This window comes from Botryllus schlosseri, chromosome 6, assembly GCF_051294905.1.
Source record: "Botryllus schlosseri isolate E-star chromosome 6, Bs_hap1, whole genome shotgun sequence".
Taxonomy (NCBI): Eukaryota; Metazoa; Chordata; class Ascidiacea; order Stolidobranchia; family Styelidae; genus Botryllus; species Botryllus schlosseri.
Window position 1 is genome coordinate 23,799,907 of NC_137241.1, and position 16,051 is coordinate 23,815,957.

The 16,051-nt window shown below is 39.6% G+C and overlaps 2 protein-coding genes across 2 annotated transcripts in view; both read left to right on the plus strand.

Moving 5' to 3' along the window:
• Nucleotides 1-9,131, plus strand: part of LOC145441638 (WD repeat-containing protein 64-like) — a 29,492-nt gene extending 20,361 nt beyond the window's left edge. Inside the window, exons 24-27 of the mRNA XM_080319548.1 lie at nt 1,044-1,250; nt 1,423-1,558; nt 5,118-5,318; nt 8,963-9,131. Coding sequence (XP_080175674.1) covers nt 1,044-1,250; nt 1,423-1,558; nt 5,118-5,318; nt 8,963-9,058 — 640 coding nt within the window. The 3' untranslated portion in view covers nt 9,059-9,131. The remainder of the gene's footprint in view (nt 1-1,043; nt 1,251-1,422; nt 1,559-5,117; nt 5,319-8,962) is intronic.
• Nucleotides 9,132-9,283: 152 nt separating this feature from the next.
• On the plus strand, nt 9,284-10,966 carry LOC145441639 (uncharacterized). The gene is made up of 5 exons (XM_080319549.1): nt 9,284-9,438; nt 9,542-9,715; nt 9,777-9,950; nt 10,107-10,322; nt 10,455-10,966. Exons 1-5 carry the CDS (start codon nt 9,378-9,380, stop codon nt 10,748-10,750), a joined length of 921 nt encoding a protein of 306 aa, XP_080175675.1. The 5' UTR covers nt 9,284-9,377; the 3' UTR covers nt 10,751-10,966.
• Nucleotides 10,967-16,051: the final 5,085 nt, after the last annotated feature.

Below are 16,051 nucleotides of genomic sequence, written 5' to 3' on the forward strand. Positions count from 1 at the left end.
ACATTTGACTATGTGACGCAGTGAAAAAAAAAACGACAGTTAAATTGAACACGCCACATGACCCCACAATTAACCTTTACCATAACCCCAACCCTAGCACGTGACCAACATGCTCAAATTTGCATGCCGGAGGACCATTGAAACGTGAGATGGCCAAAACTATGTCCAGTCTTCGATTTAGCTGTGTTCCGCACCATTGCACAATTCACTCTCACAAATCTTGGTCTTATGTACTGTACATATAACCTGTTTGTTATCGACCAATATATATCATCGTCATACGAATTTGGAGATTTCCAATGAGTGTCATAAAACAGTAAACTTCCGCCGATATAGTTTCAGATGAACTGAGTTCCCTGGTGTGATTGCTTGGTTGGCATGTGCACTTTCAAATCGAGATTCTTCCTAATTTATAAGAAGTGTCGAATATTTCGTGAGAGAGAGAGAGAGAGATGTGATATTCTTTTTCGCCTGCACCATCGAGATGCTTTGACGACGGAGTTGCGATATGGCCCCATGAGGTCATCTAGTCTGCGCCCCCGTTTTTTTCTCCTCCATGCTATCCGTGATTGCTGAGCGCCTAGCAGGATAGCTGTGGATACCAATTTTCGAGTCTTTGGTATGACCCGGCCGGGGATCGAACCCACGACCTACCGCTCGAGAAGCCGGACGCATAACCATTACACTATCTCGCTCGGTCCTGGAAATGGATGCTGTAATGCGCCAGCGATGGAAAAATTGGAGTCATTACTCATTACTCGATTACAAGAGTACATATCATCGGTCATCATACCTTACTCTCTGGGATAATGTTCTCTGCGCCACAGTTCTGGTATACTTCCGATTTTATTAGAAAATTCTAAAATTCTATTCGAGGTCAACAAGTCGGTGTTGAGACATCGGCTTGAATTTCAGTTATAAATCATCAAAGTGCTTCAGGTATCAGGATAGTATGTATTTAGCTTCGCTTTTGCCTTGGCTTAGCGTTTATCTGTAGATAGAAGTAAAGGAAGTAAGATATTGTTTCGCATTTTCATTTCCAGAATTTGGTACCCACAGCGCGGCCACTACATCGGGTATCTTGGTCAGCATCGCGTTTGGTACTTGACACAGAATCCGTCTCTTCCGTCGAGCCCAATTTTACCCTACGACATCAACGAAGTTCCGCTCAAACCTCTCAACGTGAAGAGCAACAGGAAAAAACCGCAAACCAAAAAATACGATTACCCGCTAATTTTCGACGCCGACAGGTAGGTGGCAAAGGCTTTCAGTTCAACTCAATATTTTATTTCATTCCTGATGTAATCCTAATCGCACTCGCCGTTAACGCAAGAGATATTGGTGACGTTTTAACCGATTTCATACGCCAATTTGAGTTGCATTCCCCAATATACACTTGACTTTTCGTTTTCCCGCATACAGATGGAAGCCGTTTCGTAGATCCGCTTACGACCGGGATCTTATACAAAGTCAAGCAATACTTCCGGATAAGGACCAGCCTCTCAATGTCCTCGAAGTCCGGAATAAAAAGTTTTTCAAAGCCCTCGTTAAACCAAAGGTAAAGTGAATCAAATAGCCCCTGTACCATGGAAAATGAGGAAAGAGAGAGAGAGAGAGAGAGAGAGAGAGAGAGAGTGAGGGATCAGATATATTTTCGCCTGGCCACCATCAAGATGCGGCCACGATTATAATGCATCTCTTAATTTCAAAAGTCGGCACTTCCGCTTGAACAAATCTACTTTTTGAAGCTGCCCGAGTACTTTTGATACCTCTCAATTTATACTTCTACTTCAAGTACTTTCAACATATCTTGAGAATCGCTTCTTCTATACTTGTAATTAGCTAGAAATGCACGTTGTTATTTCTACTTCAATATATAAATTCTGATTACATTGACCATATACTTCTGGTGCTGATGCCGTCACTACCGCACTATGCAGAAGTAATTTATAGCCTACCTTTTGACATTCACGAAAAACTAAGAGTAAGCTATTTTATGCCGAGAAAATGAACGAGGATGATGATCGTGTATGTTTTGAAGTCACAATGGGTTATGGAATTCTCTATTTGTCACAGTTGCAGTCCTTTATTCATTCTTCACTAAATCCAGACAAGAGACAGTAAATGGTTCCGTCAGATTATATGATCGTATATTTGACCAGCCACATATGGAGGAGAAAGTTCAAGTTTTGACCGTTTTAGATATGCATAAAAGCTCCAAATTGTTCCCCACTATATCAATCCTAGTCAGCCCTGAAGATTACCGGGCCACAATATGACATATCGATCTCGCCTGCCGACACATGCAGCATTATTTTTTTTTCGCTTCCAACAAAATTGTGTTTTTTTAAGTTGTAAAATTATGCCATGATTGTGTAAATGCTTTACAAAAAACATGTTGCATGAGCCTACGGACAATTACCGCCCGATATAGCCGACGTATATCGATATGGGATGGTTGGAACTATCAAAATAGTCGGTTCAATAGCAATAGTGGATATATTTCGTCGAAGGAGCTATTTCAACTGTCAATGTCACTCCATTACGACATCACAATTGAAAGTTAGTTACGTCATGGCTTTGAAATAACATAAAAACCAATAAAAAACATGTTTTAAAATACGGCCTTGTTTCAAACATGTTTCTTTTAAATTGATTTTTGTTTTAAATGCAACCCTAGTACATACCTATAGTTTACATGCTGCAGGCCAAGGTGGGTGTCTGATTAAAAGACTACTCCCCTCCTATCTCTTCATTATATCGCATTGGTGCATTGATTTGATATAATTTTTATTAAAATGATGATGATGACTATATCGTTTAGGTGTATTATAATCTATGATGGTCTTGCTGAGCATCACTTATATATAACGCATTTTCTCTCATGGATAAAAATTGTCTCAGTGGCACTACCAGTGGTTCATAACCTTTTTTTCTCCAGCGCCCCCTTTTAAAAATTGCCTGGGTCTGACGCCCCTCTATTTTAAGGACTGTAGTAAAAAACAATGGGTAAGTGGTCGAATCCGGTTTCGGGTTGGGACTTCGCTCTTAGGGCGGAGATGATAAAGCTAGCTGGTTCGGGAAAATGCTAGTCATGTGATTAAGAACTGGTGATCGGGGCGCATCACTCGACTAATCAACGGTATAATTGTATGTGCCATTTTCGTGATCAAAGTCAGGTTGATGCAACAACCATCGGGTAAGGCCTACGGGCTCGTTGCATTTGGTTCTAGATCGATGTACGACAGTTGTACACATCCCGAATTCTCCTTGGGTTTTGTTTTATTGCTTTGTGTGACTACTAAATCAATTGAGAATGTAGTAGAGACATTACTCACATTAAATTTAGTACTACGCCAAGCTCTTAACTTTAACATGAATGGGGTGGGTAACAAAGCAGTATCATTATTTATGATATGATGAAGAAATATTCTGACGATTTAATTTGGTAGCTCTCAAATGCAAGTATATTTAGGTAATCATTTTGGCCAAGAAGCTTCAGAGCATCTTTAATGTACGAAGGGCATCGCCAATGTTCCTTTCAAGCTGCGCATGTGCGCAAATGCGCAGTGCTTTCACGGTATCTGCACAGAGAAAATCCAAGTTGCGCACAAAGAATCCGAAGTGATGACCTTTTTTGGTCGTTACGCACTGTTTTCCAAGGGTCTGCGCAGTGAGTTGGTGAGCGTGCGCAGACTCGTCACAAATTAAAGGGAACATTGGGCATCACTCTCAAAAGTTGTACAGTACAGTGCCTTTTAGATAACGACACGCAGTGAGCTGCATATTACAATGCACGATTCAAAACATTTTTTGGAAAATAACCCGAACTATCAGTATCAGTATCAGTTTATTAATATTTTCATCATTCCCAAACACCACAAAACTGCGATACAATGAAAAGATACGAAGGTGTCGAAACGACTTGGATGGAGTAGCTAGCGTGACGGGAGTATTTTAACGGGGAATTGGCAATCCACAAGTACGCCAAATTCATTTAACCTGCATTAAAATAAACCACTGCATTTATGGAAACATTGTCGGTTGATATATTTCGCGATGATCGCAACGAAAAACGTTGTGATTTGACTGATTTTTTCGAATGTTAGTTTGCAATGACAACTCAGGGATGTATAGAATCATTGTTCTACTATATAATCATATGTCATTGCTATATCATCCACTTTGAAGCCATTTTGCTTCAGCGCCCCCATTTCGCCCCCTGAGCGTTTCCGCCCCCTTCAAAATTCAAATTGCCCCTTGGGAGCGCTAGAGACAAGGTTGAGAAATACTGCGCTAGATGATGACAAAGAGCGTATACTTTCAAAGCTTCGAAACAAATATTGACCTTGTTGGATAACGGTAGCTCGAGTGGATTTGTTCCTCAAAATATACAATCGGCTGACATCGCTGCTTTTCTCGTACTACATCTAATCGCCACTAAATGGCGCCGTTACACAATTCTCTCGAACATATTCGACCAAATTGAACTTCTTGGGATTTTTCTGTTATTGGTTTCAGAATACGTCATTTGTGAGATGTGTAGGCCTATATCATTTTATTTTTACCATACCCCATGACTTTCTCATATGCATACACTTAGCCGTTGTTTGTTCAAACCATATTACGGACGAATTTTAGCTTAGGAGGCCATCACAGTTACGAATTTTTACTCATCCAACCATTTCTTCAGTATTTCGTCTCAACTTACGCATACTACGCCTTCAAACGTTTTGCTTTCAAATATTTTCTATAATTCATCACCTTAAAACCAGATTACTCATTTCCTACTCTTCAATGCTGTCAAATAGTTTTTTATGGACTCACACCATTGTAATAAGTGCAAATGCCATTGCAGCCTATATTTAGAGCCTATATCACGAACGCGAGAGATATCTGGGAGGTACTGTCTCAAACTGCAATTATCATCAAATATATTTACTCAGTAGGCTACTATTCAATCCTTCCGTTTTCTACTACTACATGGGGTATAGTCTGAGCCTGCCTTAGAAATGGATTTTCCTAGCGTGACATTAGTGACTTCTTTGGTAAGAATGGACAAATGGACAATGGACATGCTGTTACTTAACCCAAACGTCCCCCTTTCCATTTTCTAGGCTGACAAAAGCAGCTTGGAAAGTTCCAAACCAGCAGAACCCGAAAGCGGGGCGATATTTCGCGCTTTACCCGTATACCGTTTGAGAACTCCGCCGCCACACCCAAAACCTCCAGCCATGGATTTCATTACCGGCGGATCAGATTGGAACGACGATGAAGCCAGTAATCCAAAGACTCCAGGAAAGCTAGGTGGTGCGAAGGTCAGTAGAGAAGCTTTTACAACGATATAAACATATCGAAATCCATGATGGCTCCGTGAAAGTCAATATTTACACAACAACTGATACTGTATCATCAGATGAATGTCAATAGAACCCGATACTTATATGTGAAGTTCTTAATGCTACTAACAATGGTTGATCACAAACAATACAGGTCATGTAGTTATACTTCTAAATCCAACAGTATTGCGAATGTAGCTCTAGTTGCGGCATTACAGTAAATAATTGTAACAATATCTAGAATATGTACGTATGTCACCGAGAAAACAAACATTGCATCACCGACACGTGTCCAGGATATGGTATATCAAGAAGACGATTGGCTGTTTGTAAACATGGGCTTTGTTTCCTTCATTCCGTCATCCAAGACAGCTTCCGGGCGGAACAATTGAGACCGGACTGACACGCGCATCTTCGGTTTCGTGGTGTCATATAAACAATAAACATATTCATTTCAATAACCATGCATTCCTTTAGTATGCTATATGCCTTCCGGATATATTTGTACCATGTCGCATATTTAATTTAAACGGGTTCGTCACAATGCGCAAGATCCCTAAAAGAGGCATTGATCACATCTGAATGTTGCCCAATTAACTGTACAGTATACTGCTTCTTCTATCACAATAGGCAAAGAACACATCGTAGGCGTGTTTAATGTAACCGATACACCCACCTCACATGTATTATTACTCCTTATATAGTCAAACTGTGAACTGTCAAATTGTGAGAAAAGTCAGTCCTTTCCAAGGATAATTGGTACCAGGCTATTCTGTATTCGTACTCAATGCGAACATTTGAATTGTATGTGGCATCATTTATAATTATTTTACAAGATTTCGTCGCGTCGATTAGTCACACGAGCCACGCAACCCATAATAAAGGGACAGCGGCAAAATGAAATATATATGTATAAAGTTGGCACGTCCGACATTCTTTTAGACTTTGTACAAATTTGTATATACATTTTAAAATTCTAAGCACACCATAGCACAACAGCAGATTCAACAGAAACTAACACCGCGTAGTGTTTAGTGAAATGAAAGTCTCTGGTCAATAAAGCGCTCAGCTTAGATATGTGCGTATCAGATTCTATACCCATGACTACAGTCCTATTCATAGTAAAGCTGGTTATGGGATCGGAATTCATGCGGCTGATTTGAATACTTTAAGCTTTGTGCCGGCGGTCATTATTTGCAATGGTAAAAGAGCATAGTAGTTTATGCACGGTTTTATTGTCGGAATACGCATTAAGTAAATCAAAGCGCTACTATTTGCTAATTTTGTTACATCGTATTTATGCAACAATCACTTATGATCGCATGCATTTGTCACGGAAGAATTTACCGAATCGCCTTCACCAAGGCATTCTGAATAAATTCCTGAACCGAGTACGAGAGCGTTTCACAACGTTGTCGTTGTCAAAGGTCATCTGTGACGTATCTCTTTGAAACGCCGATTTGTTCTTATAATTGAGACCAAATGTGAGGTGTTAAAAATATAGTTGATTGTTTGATATTTATGCTGTTAAAATTCTAACACTAGTCACTTGTCTAATCTTGGCAGCAGGTTTGCGTTCCTGAGACCAGTAAATTTGAAAAAGCTTTTCCGTATTTAAAAGGAAAAAATGGCGTAAATACTGATAATCCAGTAAATTGCTTCTACGAACTTAATCTGTAATCTTTTACCTGTTTTGACTTGCGCGTATGCCTATTTAAGAGGTTTTTACCGTTAACAAAACCGACGGGCCGAATTTACCGGTATAACCAGGGTAAATTTACAAATATACGACACGAAAGATCATCGGAATTATACAGCCGAATACAGTCTGCACGAAAAACCTTCCGTTCGCTAAATTCATCCGGTGTGACGAAGGTGTTATTCGCAAGACGAGAGTACGCGCATTGATTTGATCGACTTCCTCATTTCTATAACATGTGACATTTTGCCGATGGTGGATCGGTGGAAAATTCCTATTTGCAATCCGGCCGCACAAAGGCTTGAATAGAATTATCGCTTCCGGTGACGACATATAAACGACCGGGTGTACGAATCGTTACATCATAGCGGAATGGAATATTGTTTGGCGGGCTACTGCGAACGTCTCTTCTGCATTTCCATGTATAGGTGTATAAACGAATCTGATCACGTGTGATTAGGCATTGCATGGCTGATCACAGTATCGGCTGAAAAGAGGGTTTTTATGATATTTCTGCACAAAAACAAATGTCACAATCGTAAAACAACAGCCTCGAAATATTGATATCAGTCCTTGCTAATGTTTAGTGGAATAAATCGGAATGTGATTTGATTAATAATGTCAAATGCTGTGCCGGTCAACTCTGCGAGTGTGCGTATCTGTACGAAGATGTACTTTATTGAGAAACGTTCAAGACCTGCTAGAGGGATTTAAGTGGCCCGCGAGATAATTTTCGAAATTAGTTATATTAACAAAAAATAAATGACCCAGGTAATTTACTGTGAACTTGCAAAGTCAACCTAAAATTTGATTATTGTGACCGCAAAATTTGTGATGTTGATCAGTTCCGACCCATTGCCGTAGTCAGGAGCCAAACACATTTATCGTAGATCTTGGTATATGACTTAAAGTATAATATTTCATGGCAGATTTATTTGACGTGAAATTGGTCTTAGCACTTCGCGGGATTTATTGTCACTCGATTTCACACTTTTAGTATATTGGTACCCCTTCTGCATTTACAGAATTGGGTCTAACTATACTCACAATTATGAGAGAACGTATCGACCAACATGCAACTTCGCGTCTGCACTGCACTCGCAGAAAGATCGTCGCCGATGAAACCTTCGCACGAAATTGATAGACGCAAACCTTCGATATTGATATGTTCAAGCGCCAAATAATCCTGTCCTTGCCAAATGAGCGCACCGGTATACAGACTACAGAGGTGGCCCACAGTATATGCAAGAAACAATATTAATGACCGAATTTATTTATTAACTTTGAAAAATTTTCGTGCTTCGCGCGGCAAGGACATAAATGCACACTGAGTTTTCATGATCAGTTTCTCCGATCGAAGTGTCATAAAATACGTTCGTATTCAAAATATTGTGTCGCTCGTGACATTGGTCATCTGATGATATTGAGTTATCTCATAATTTTTTGTACAAATACATATTACATATACTCCGAACATACACATACAGCGAAAGCGCAAAACGCCCCAGTATAGCCATTAATCATTCTAAAGCCCACTTCGCCTCTGTTATAAGAGTGCGCTGCATTGTGCTATATGAATCGATGAGCGAAAATCACCTAACATATAATAATCATAAAATAGTGTATGCAAGCTCGCAGACCTCATTTCTTACGCCAAGACATTCGAAATGAACCTTGAACGATCTCGCCATTGCAGCGATGATTCAATACATGAGCTTATTTCCAAAGTTTTGTGAGTATCGCCGTACGTGTGGTCTATAGAACAGCTCTGTGAGTACAACTCATTTGGCGTTTAAGTAGCCCTAGCTATTTTGTTTATAGTATTTATTGCCGCCACTCGTTTGTTTAGGAGGGGGGACTGACTCTAAGACCAATTAGTATTTGTGCAAGACCAATCGGTATTTGTATGTATTTGTGCATTTAGGGGCCGCGCGGCAAAGCACCTATCAAGAAACCCACTCAGGGGACTGTGAGCGGTATTCCGATGATCAACATAGTGTCTCCGAAGAAGAAAAGATAACCAAATAATATTATGGTTGCGAATTTATCTTGCCGTTTCCTTTCGCTTGAAATAAATTGTAAATTTACCTTGATTTCGTTTTGGTTAATACAAAACCGTGATACCTATGCCGATCGATGATGAAACGCACACGCTATTCTCCCAACCGCTCTAGTAAGACATAGATTACACGGGGAATGCCCGCCGTGAAAACATCGATATTGTATTTACAATTCATGCAAAGGCATATATATAAGCGTGCTGTTAGGGATTTTGCAAGGACTACAGAACTTAGCTAGTCGTAAAGTTGTCAGTTAGTTGAAGATAAAACGTGAATAGTATGACAATGGATTACATATTCAAAGCGATCACGATTGCTTCGATATTCAGTAGCAATTCAGGTAAGTCTAAAAGTTTAATCGATTTGAATTGAAATTCTGAAGTTATAACGAGACATTGACAACGATTCATTTAAACTGTTGAACATTTGTTTTTTTCGTTTAGTGATTGCGGTTCACTACGACATCTCAAACGTATATTGCCTGCGTCAGGGACTCTGCCAGCATCAGCAAAACGAAGAAATATTCACATGCGTGAAACATGAAATGGAATGTTGCACAAACGCAACTGGATCGCTTGTGCTTCAAGAAGCTCCGAGGGGCTATTTATGCTGCGAAGGTGAGCGGAGTCATTTTGCGAGAATGTGGACAAATTTTGTAAGTTTTAAATCTACATATAGGCAGCGGTCTTTACAATCCGCAAACGCACGCGTGCAGTCGTGACAGCGGAATAGAGCGATTGCCCACCACCAGACATTGTCCGACCGGAAGGGAAACGATGTACAACGAAAACAACCAAATCTGCTGCCAAGCACCTAATTCTTTGGAGGAGCCGAAAGTTCACTTTTGGAAAGGTAAGATGAGGTGACAATAGGCCAGTTACGATTCAATTTAATTTATTGCTAGAAATTTCATCATTTCAATGCACCACAAGACTGCGATACAATGAAAGATAAGAAGGTGTTGAAACTTTCAATTGTATAATCTCTCATTTCTATTTGCTTGTTTAGCTGGCTATACCTGCTGTGGGGATAGCTACATCAACGGAGCTTATCAAGGATGCTGCGCCAATCGTGCCTTTGATCTAGCTTCACAATGCTGCCAAGGTGGCGAAATCACCTCAACGCATATGTGTAAGCTGAGCGAAGTTTGTGGTAAACAACGCATCGAATGCTCTGATGAAACTATTGGCAGACGGCTTGGGAAATGGAAGCGTACATTTCACGGTGAGCGCATTATCATGGTGTCTCGATAGTATTAGTCGTGTACCTCAAGTAAATATCGATAGCAGCGCATATATTAGTAAATAGTATCTATTTACTCGTATCCCTTGTGTTCATGACAATTATTACTTTCAGTTGTAATGGTCACGGTGGGGAAATCAAAATCGATATCGTCGTCGAACGAAATCAAATACAGAGTGAGAAACGCAAAACGGCTATTTTTCAGAAAGTCAGCCTTGTCGGTTGTACGCGAGAACAAACTGAAAAGTATTACGTTACCGAAATGCAATTGTTTGGGGCACCTGCGTGCCGGAGAAAGCTACATCCTCTTCCTGAAGTTTAAGCCACGCAAAAGCTTAACATTGAATCGAAGGAACTCCTTCGTCATACCTACTTCGTCTACTGATATTTTCACGCAGTTATTCTCATGAATATTCTTAATGTATTTTGTACAAGATCTATGCACGCCAGACATTGAAATATATATATTTATATATTTATTATTATTATTATTATTTATTAACTTATTGAACTTATTGTTTATGTAATGTTTGTGCACATTTCATTTATTCTATATATGACAAAACCAAATATTTTTTACATATTTATAATAAATTTATATAAATGCAAAGAAAGCTCCGCATATACTGCTATAGTCTAGTCCAGGGGTCGCCAACTCAAAACGGGTCGCGGGTCACTTTTCAAATTTTGTAGAGGCCGCGCGCCGCATCAATTCAATATCGAGATAAAATAGGCCACACAGTGTAACAACCACATTTTTAAAACTCTACGTCGGTACAACGCTGTGCTCTCTAACATGGGCGATGGGAGTATAGTTTCCGCAAAAATTTCTTCAAATAATACAAATGCAACAAAAATCATTATTGTCATTCTATTTTGAACTATAAGCTGTGTATGATACCTGTAAACACTTTCCAGCGACTAAAGAAGCGATATTCGGTATAGATGGACAACGGTATATTTGATGGAAAGCTATCGGTCGTGAAGCTTGATCTTGTGGGGAGGCCGCAATTCGTTTTCTGGGCGTCGTTGTTGCGGTATTCAAGGTGTTAGTCGGCTACTATGGTAATTTACACCAGGCCCATTCTCTTCATTTTTATTCCGTAGATGCCGGCTTGTAGCACTGCCCACTTCTCGGCTTTTGTATTATTATCACACACCACAGTGGTGCTTATAGCATGTTTAAGGCTTTGTGCTCCACGACATGACAATTTTGTACAGTTCAATGCATTTTTCGCATCTTTTTAGTTTTCTTACACACCCTCAGGCAGTCTCTATCAGGCAGGCTTCATCGGTTATTTTTCTTCCGAATTATAGCTCGGCTCACTGTCATTGGACTTTTTAAGTCACTGCTATTGCAGTGAGGTCGGCGAGGAGGAGCCCATATGACCTCCGACGCATATATAAGTTAGTCCGAGCCGGGATTCCAACCACTGCCATTGGTGCCGTGACGCTGGTGCTTAACCAACTGCTCCACTCGCTTTCCTCTAGGCCAGCGGTTCTCAACCGGGGGTCCGCGAAATAATTTCAGAGGGTCCGCGAGAGCTCTAAATTTTTAAAATGGTTGATAACCAAATTTTTATTTTATTTTTTAATTTGAGAAAACATGAGGCAGTTTCGCACCACAACTGCTAAAATCCCATGACTCATATCATCATACTAATCGTCTGACTGAACTATCGTAGTGTGGAAATTCATTTTCATTGCCAATTTTCCAATCACCTGCTGATACAAACATATTGCTGTTTAGAGACGTTTTGTTGGGGTTTGTGAAAAAAATAAAAATATGGAGATATAGTAACGTTATCAGGTTGACTTTGTAACGTCTATGAAACCTTCTCGATTTGAAGTCGTCAGTCTCATCGAATTAGTGAACAGTCGTTTGAAATAAAAATTTCCGAAGTATTTCCCTAATTTGTCCCAATACAGGGATTGAAACCTCGCCAGGAAATCCATTTTGTCCTGTGATATACATAACCACTATTTGAACAGCTTCTTGGGGGTACAGAACTTCAATATATATTGTATATACAATTGAATAGTATATTCATATTGAAATGAACCCGAATATTTTCGGCTGACACTCGTCATAAATCGGACAATGATATACCTGCTCTTAAAGCTCGGTTATCAGATTTGGCGCATTCTTATTGCGGATGCCCTATCGAGAAGGCTGGTTTTTTGATGAATAAGGAGTGTTTCGTTGCTATCAAAGCATTACGCTCCAACCCTGAAATTCATATCACCATTTATATTGGTATGCACTATGCAGCCTTGCCTTGTTAGTGTTCAATTGTTCATGGTCGAAAATGTTTGCTTGTAAATATATATGTAAACCCGAACAGAACAAGTCGTTTCATGACAGTCTTTCTCAGGTTGGAAAACTTGGATCCATTCTTTGGCGTCTAAAATTTGTCTATGCTTTTAGATTAAGATTTCACTTTGACGGTAGACACTCTCTGCGGGACGATCAAAATGCCGTCGTGGGCCGAATCCGGCCCGCGATCTGTATGTTCCCGTCCCTGCGCTAGATGCTGGACGTGATGTGTTCATAAAGTATATGTTTCTTTATTTTGGTGCCATAAATGTTGCGATCACACCAAAAGTATCGTCGGAAGCGTTATGCGATAATATTGCATTAGCCTTCATCTATCTTTGCGGAAATGATTTTCGGCACTCCTCGCTCATATCAAAACAAAGACGCGGATTTTCAAGACTAGACCACGTACTTCAAGAAATACAGCAGCAAAATTAGCTTTGAAATGATAAAATTCTACCAATTTCTACATAAATACCATCATGTTATTTTCAAGAAAAATCATTATTTTGCTGTTTATCGCAGGCCTACAGTTCATATTAGCACAATACGGATGAAGGTTGCACCATAATAGAGCTAAAATTGAACTAAAACTGGAGGGGGTCCGCGCGGGTTCGTGACGGTCAAAAGGGGTTCGCGAAGCCAAAAAGGTTGAGAACCACTGCTCTAGGCTTTGATAAGGCACCGCTACACGGACGAGACAACAACAACAATATTTTTAAATTTAAATCAATTTCAGCATTTCAAACTGCTTTACTTAGCGTTCTTCCGAAATCTCAAACCAGGTGGCAGGTCGCAAAATATGATCCCTGGTCTAGTCCATATCAGACTTGGACAACTAGATAATTCTAATTTCACTAAATTAGAGCGAAATGCCAGTAATCTAATTTTAATCCAATTTGTGAAATGTTTCAATGCTCTAATTCTAATTCTAATCTAATTTGTAATATGTTCTCATGGTCTAATTCTAGTTCTAATCTAATTAGTGAAATGTCTCCATGCTCTAATTTTAGTTCTAATCTAATATATTGTTTTCCTGAAAATGCATCTTTGTCTGAGGCATTTTTCAGCGAGTCAACGAGAATATCCCTCCCGCGTAGGGAAATCCAGTGCCAAGCCGCCATCGCCTTACACAGTGCAGTCATAGTAGTTATTGTGACGAATAGTAATAACCTGCTAGCATAGCTGATAGTAGTCTGCGAACAACATTCTAGTTGACTAACAAAGGGCGATGCTCATGGCTACCATAAAAGAAGCAATATTTTATTAAAGTAGTACAAATACAATACAATACAAGAATAATCATGATCATAAACTTCATTTTATTTTGAACTATGAGCTGCACACGATACCCGACAACGCTTTCCAACGACTAATGAATCCATATATTGGGGCTAGCCAGACATGTTACTAGCTGAAAGACTATCTCATCCTGAAGTTTGATCTTTTGGGGACGTCCTATAGGCCGTTTGCTAAGCGTCTCTGTTTTGGCAGTGGCTGGGCCATTGCACGTCAAGGCAATATGCTTATTGATATCAGCACACTCTTCATCGATGGAATGCTGTTTCCATCGCCAAAGCCATATCAGCTAGTGTGGAATAGTGCTGTTGGTTGGGCAGGGCACAGGCAAATAGCTTATTTTGAAACAACAACAATAATAATTTGAAACTGAAATCAATTTTAGCATTTGAAAATGCTTTATTTCGCGTATTTCCCAAATCCCTAATCAGATCGTCGGCGGCGATCGCGGTGATCCCTGGTATAATAAAACACGATCCGGGGCATACGATACTTATATATAAATATCGTATATAGGCCCCGCACGAGCTCAGCTTGGTGGACAGACGTTAACCATTTTCATGGTTATGGGAATGCACCGTGATTTGATATGAACTGATTTTTGCTGTATTCATTTCCCATTCACAATTCCATTCAATTTCCAAGTTTTTTTGCGAATTAAGTCATTCTAATTCAAATCTAATTCGGAAATAACTGTGTAGCTCTAATTCTAATTCTAATCTAATTTAGAAAAAGCTGTGTAGCTCTAATTCTAATTCTAATCTAACTTGGAAAAAACTTGTGTAGCTCTAATTCTAAATGTAATCTAATTCGGAAAACTTGTGTAGCTTTAATTCTAATTCCAATCTAATTCGGAAAAGCTGAAAATTTTCTAGTTGTCCAAGTCTGGTTCATATAGTTTATGAAAAAAAAATGTGAATTAGACCTACATAGGCTACATTCGAAGCATAAAGATTGTATCGCGACAATTGGATCAGAATGAGCAGGGAAATTTAAAGCGTCAAACAAATCTCAGCACTGTTCCATTGCAATATTGGCAAAAAAAAAATTCACAAGTATGAATATGAAAATCCCATAATTGTGCGATATTATTGAGGTATTGAAGAAATATTTTGACAAAATTCTCAAAGCGCCCTTGCCAGAACATATTGCATTATGAATTGGAGTACAACACACAAAAGAGACGCAGTAACTGCGAGAAATGCGTTTTATCAGCCGTAACCTGCCGGAAAAGAATATGCCTTATATTAGACATATAGTGACCGAGCGGAGCCGTAGATCCACACCAATAAACATTCTAGTTTAGTGACAATTGTGCACGTAAGAAACAATACTTTTGAGTACAACGGAATATTAAAGAGCTTCTCGGAGGTACATAACTTGAATATTCTATTCAAGCGGAATATTACCGGGAAGCCTTCGCGAAATGTTACTACGCCAATGAAATACTATATCGTCGATGAGATAGGCTTACATTATTTTTGTGATAACACTGTTCGGGGAAGCACCTGGTTTGTAACCTCTGTTCGAGGTTGGTCTGATATTTTGCCATTGTTTAGCACTGTATCTTAACCTTTTTAGCACCCGTACGGCCTAGAGATTTCATTAAAATCTCTCGTATACCCTGCCCATTGCCAGGCCGCCACCAAACCCTGGTCTTGGGCCTTCAACACAAATTGTGGTACGGGCCATTTCATCACTATTGTGATATACCATTTATATACGCGATTCACAACAAACGCCTTGTTTCTGTATTGAATATAGCCCTGGATACACAATTCAATGATGCAAGACTAATGCATTTCGTATCCCTTGTTTTGGTGTTTCGTGCGTCCAATTAAGGGTTCCACGGACCTCTGGTTTACGCCCTGTTTGTCTCCTGACGCATATAGTAGCCGTGAAAATTGAAATGGAAGTTTTCAAATCGAACCGTGGCAACCTTTGCACGACTTGCCTAACATCACCTCGCGAAACGCTTCTTGCTGCCATGATATTGCATTCTCTTAGACTTGTACTCGTGCGCGTTCGTGTTATCACATTCAAAATGAAAATTAAACATTCACCACTGCTTGCTTCCTTCCTTTTGAACAAAGCT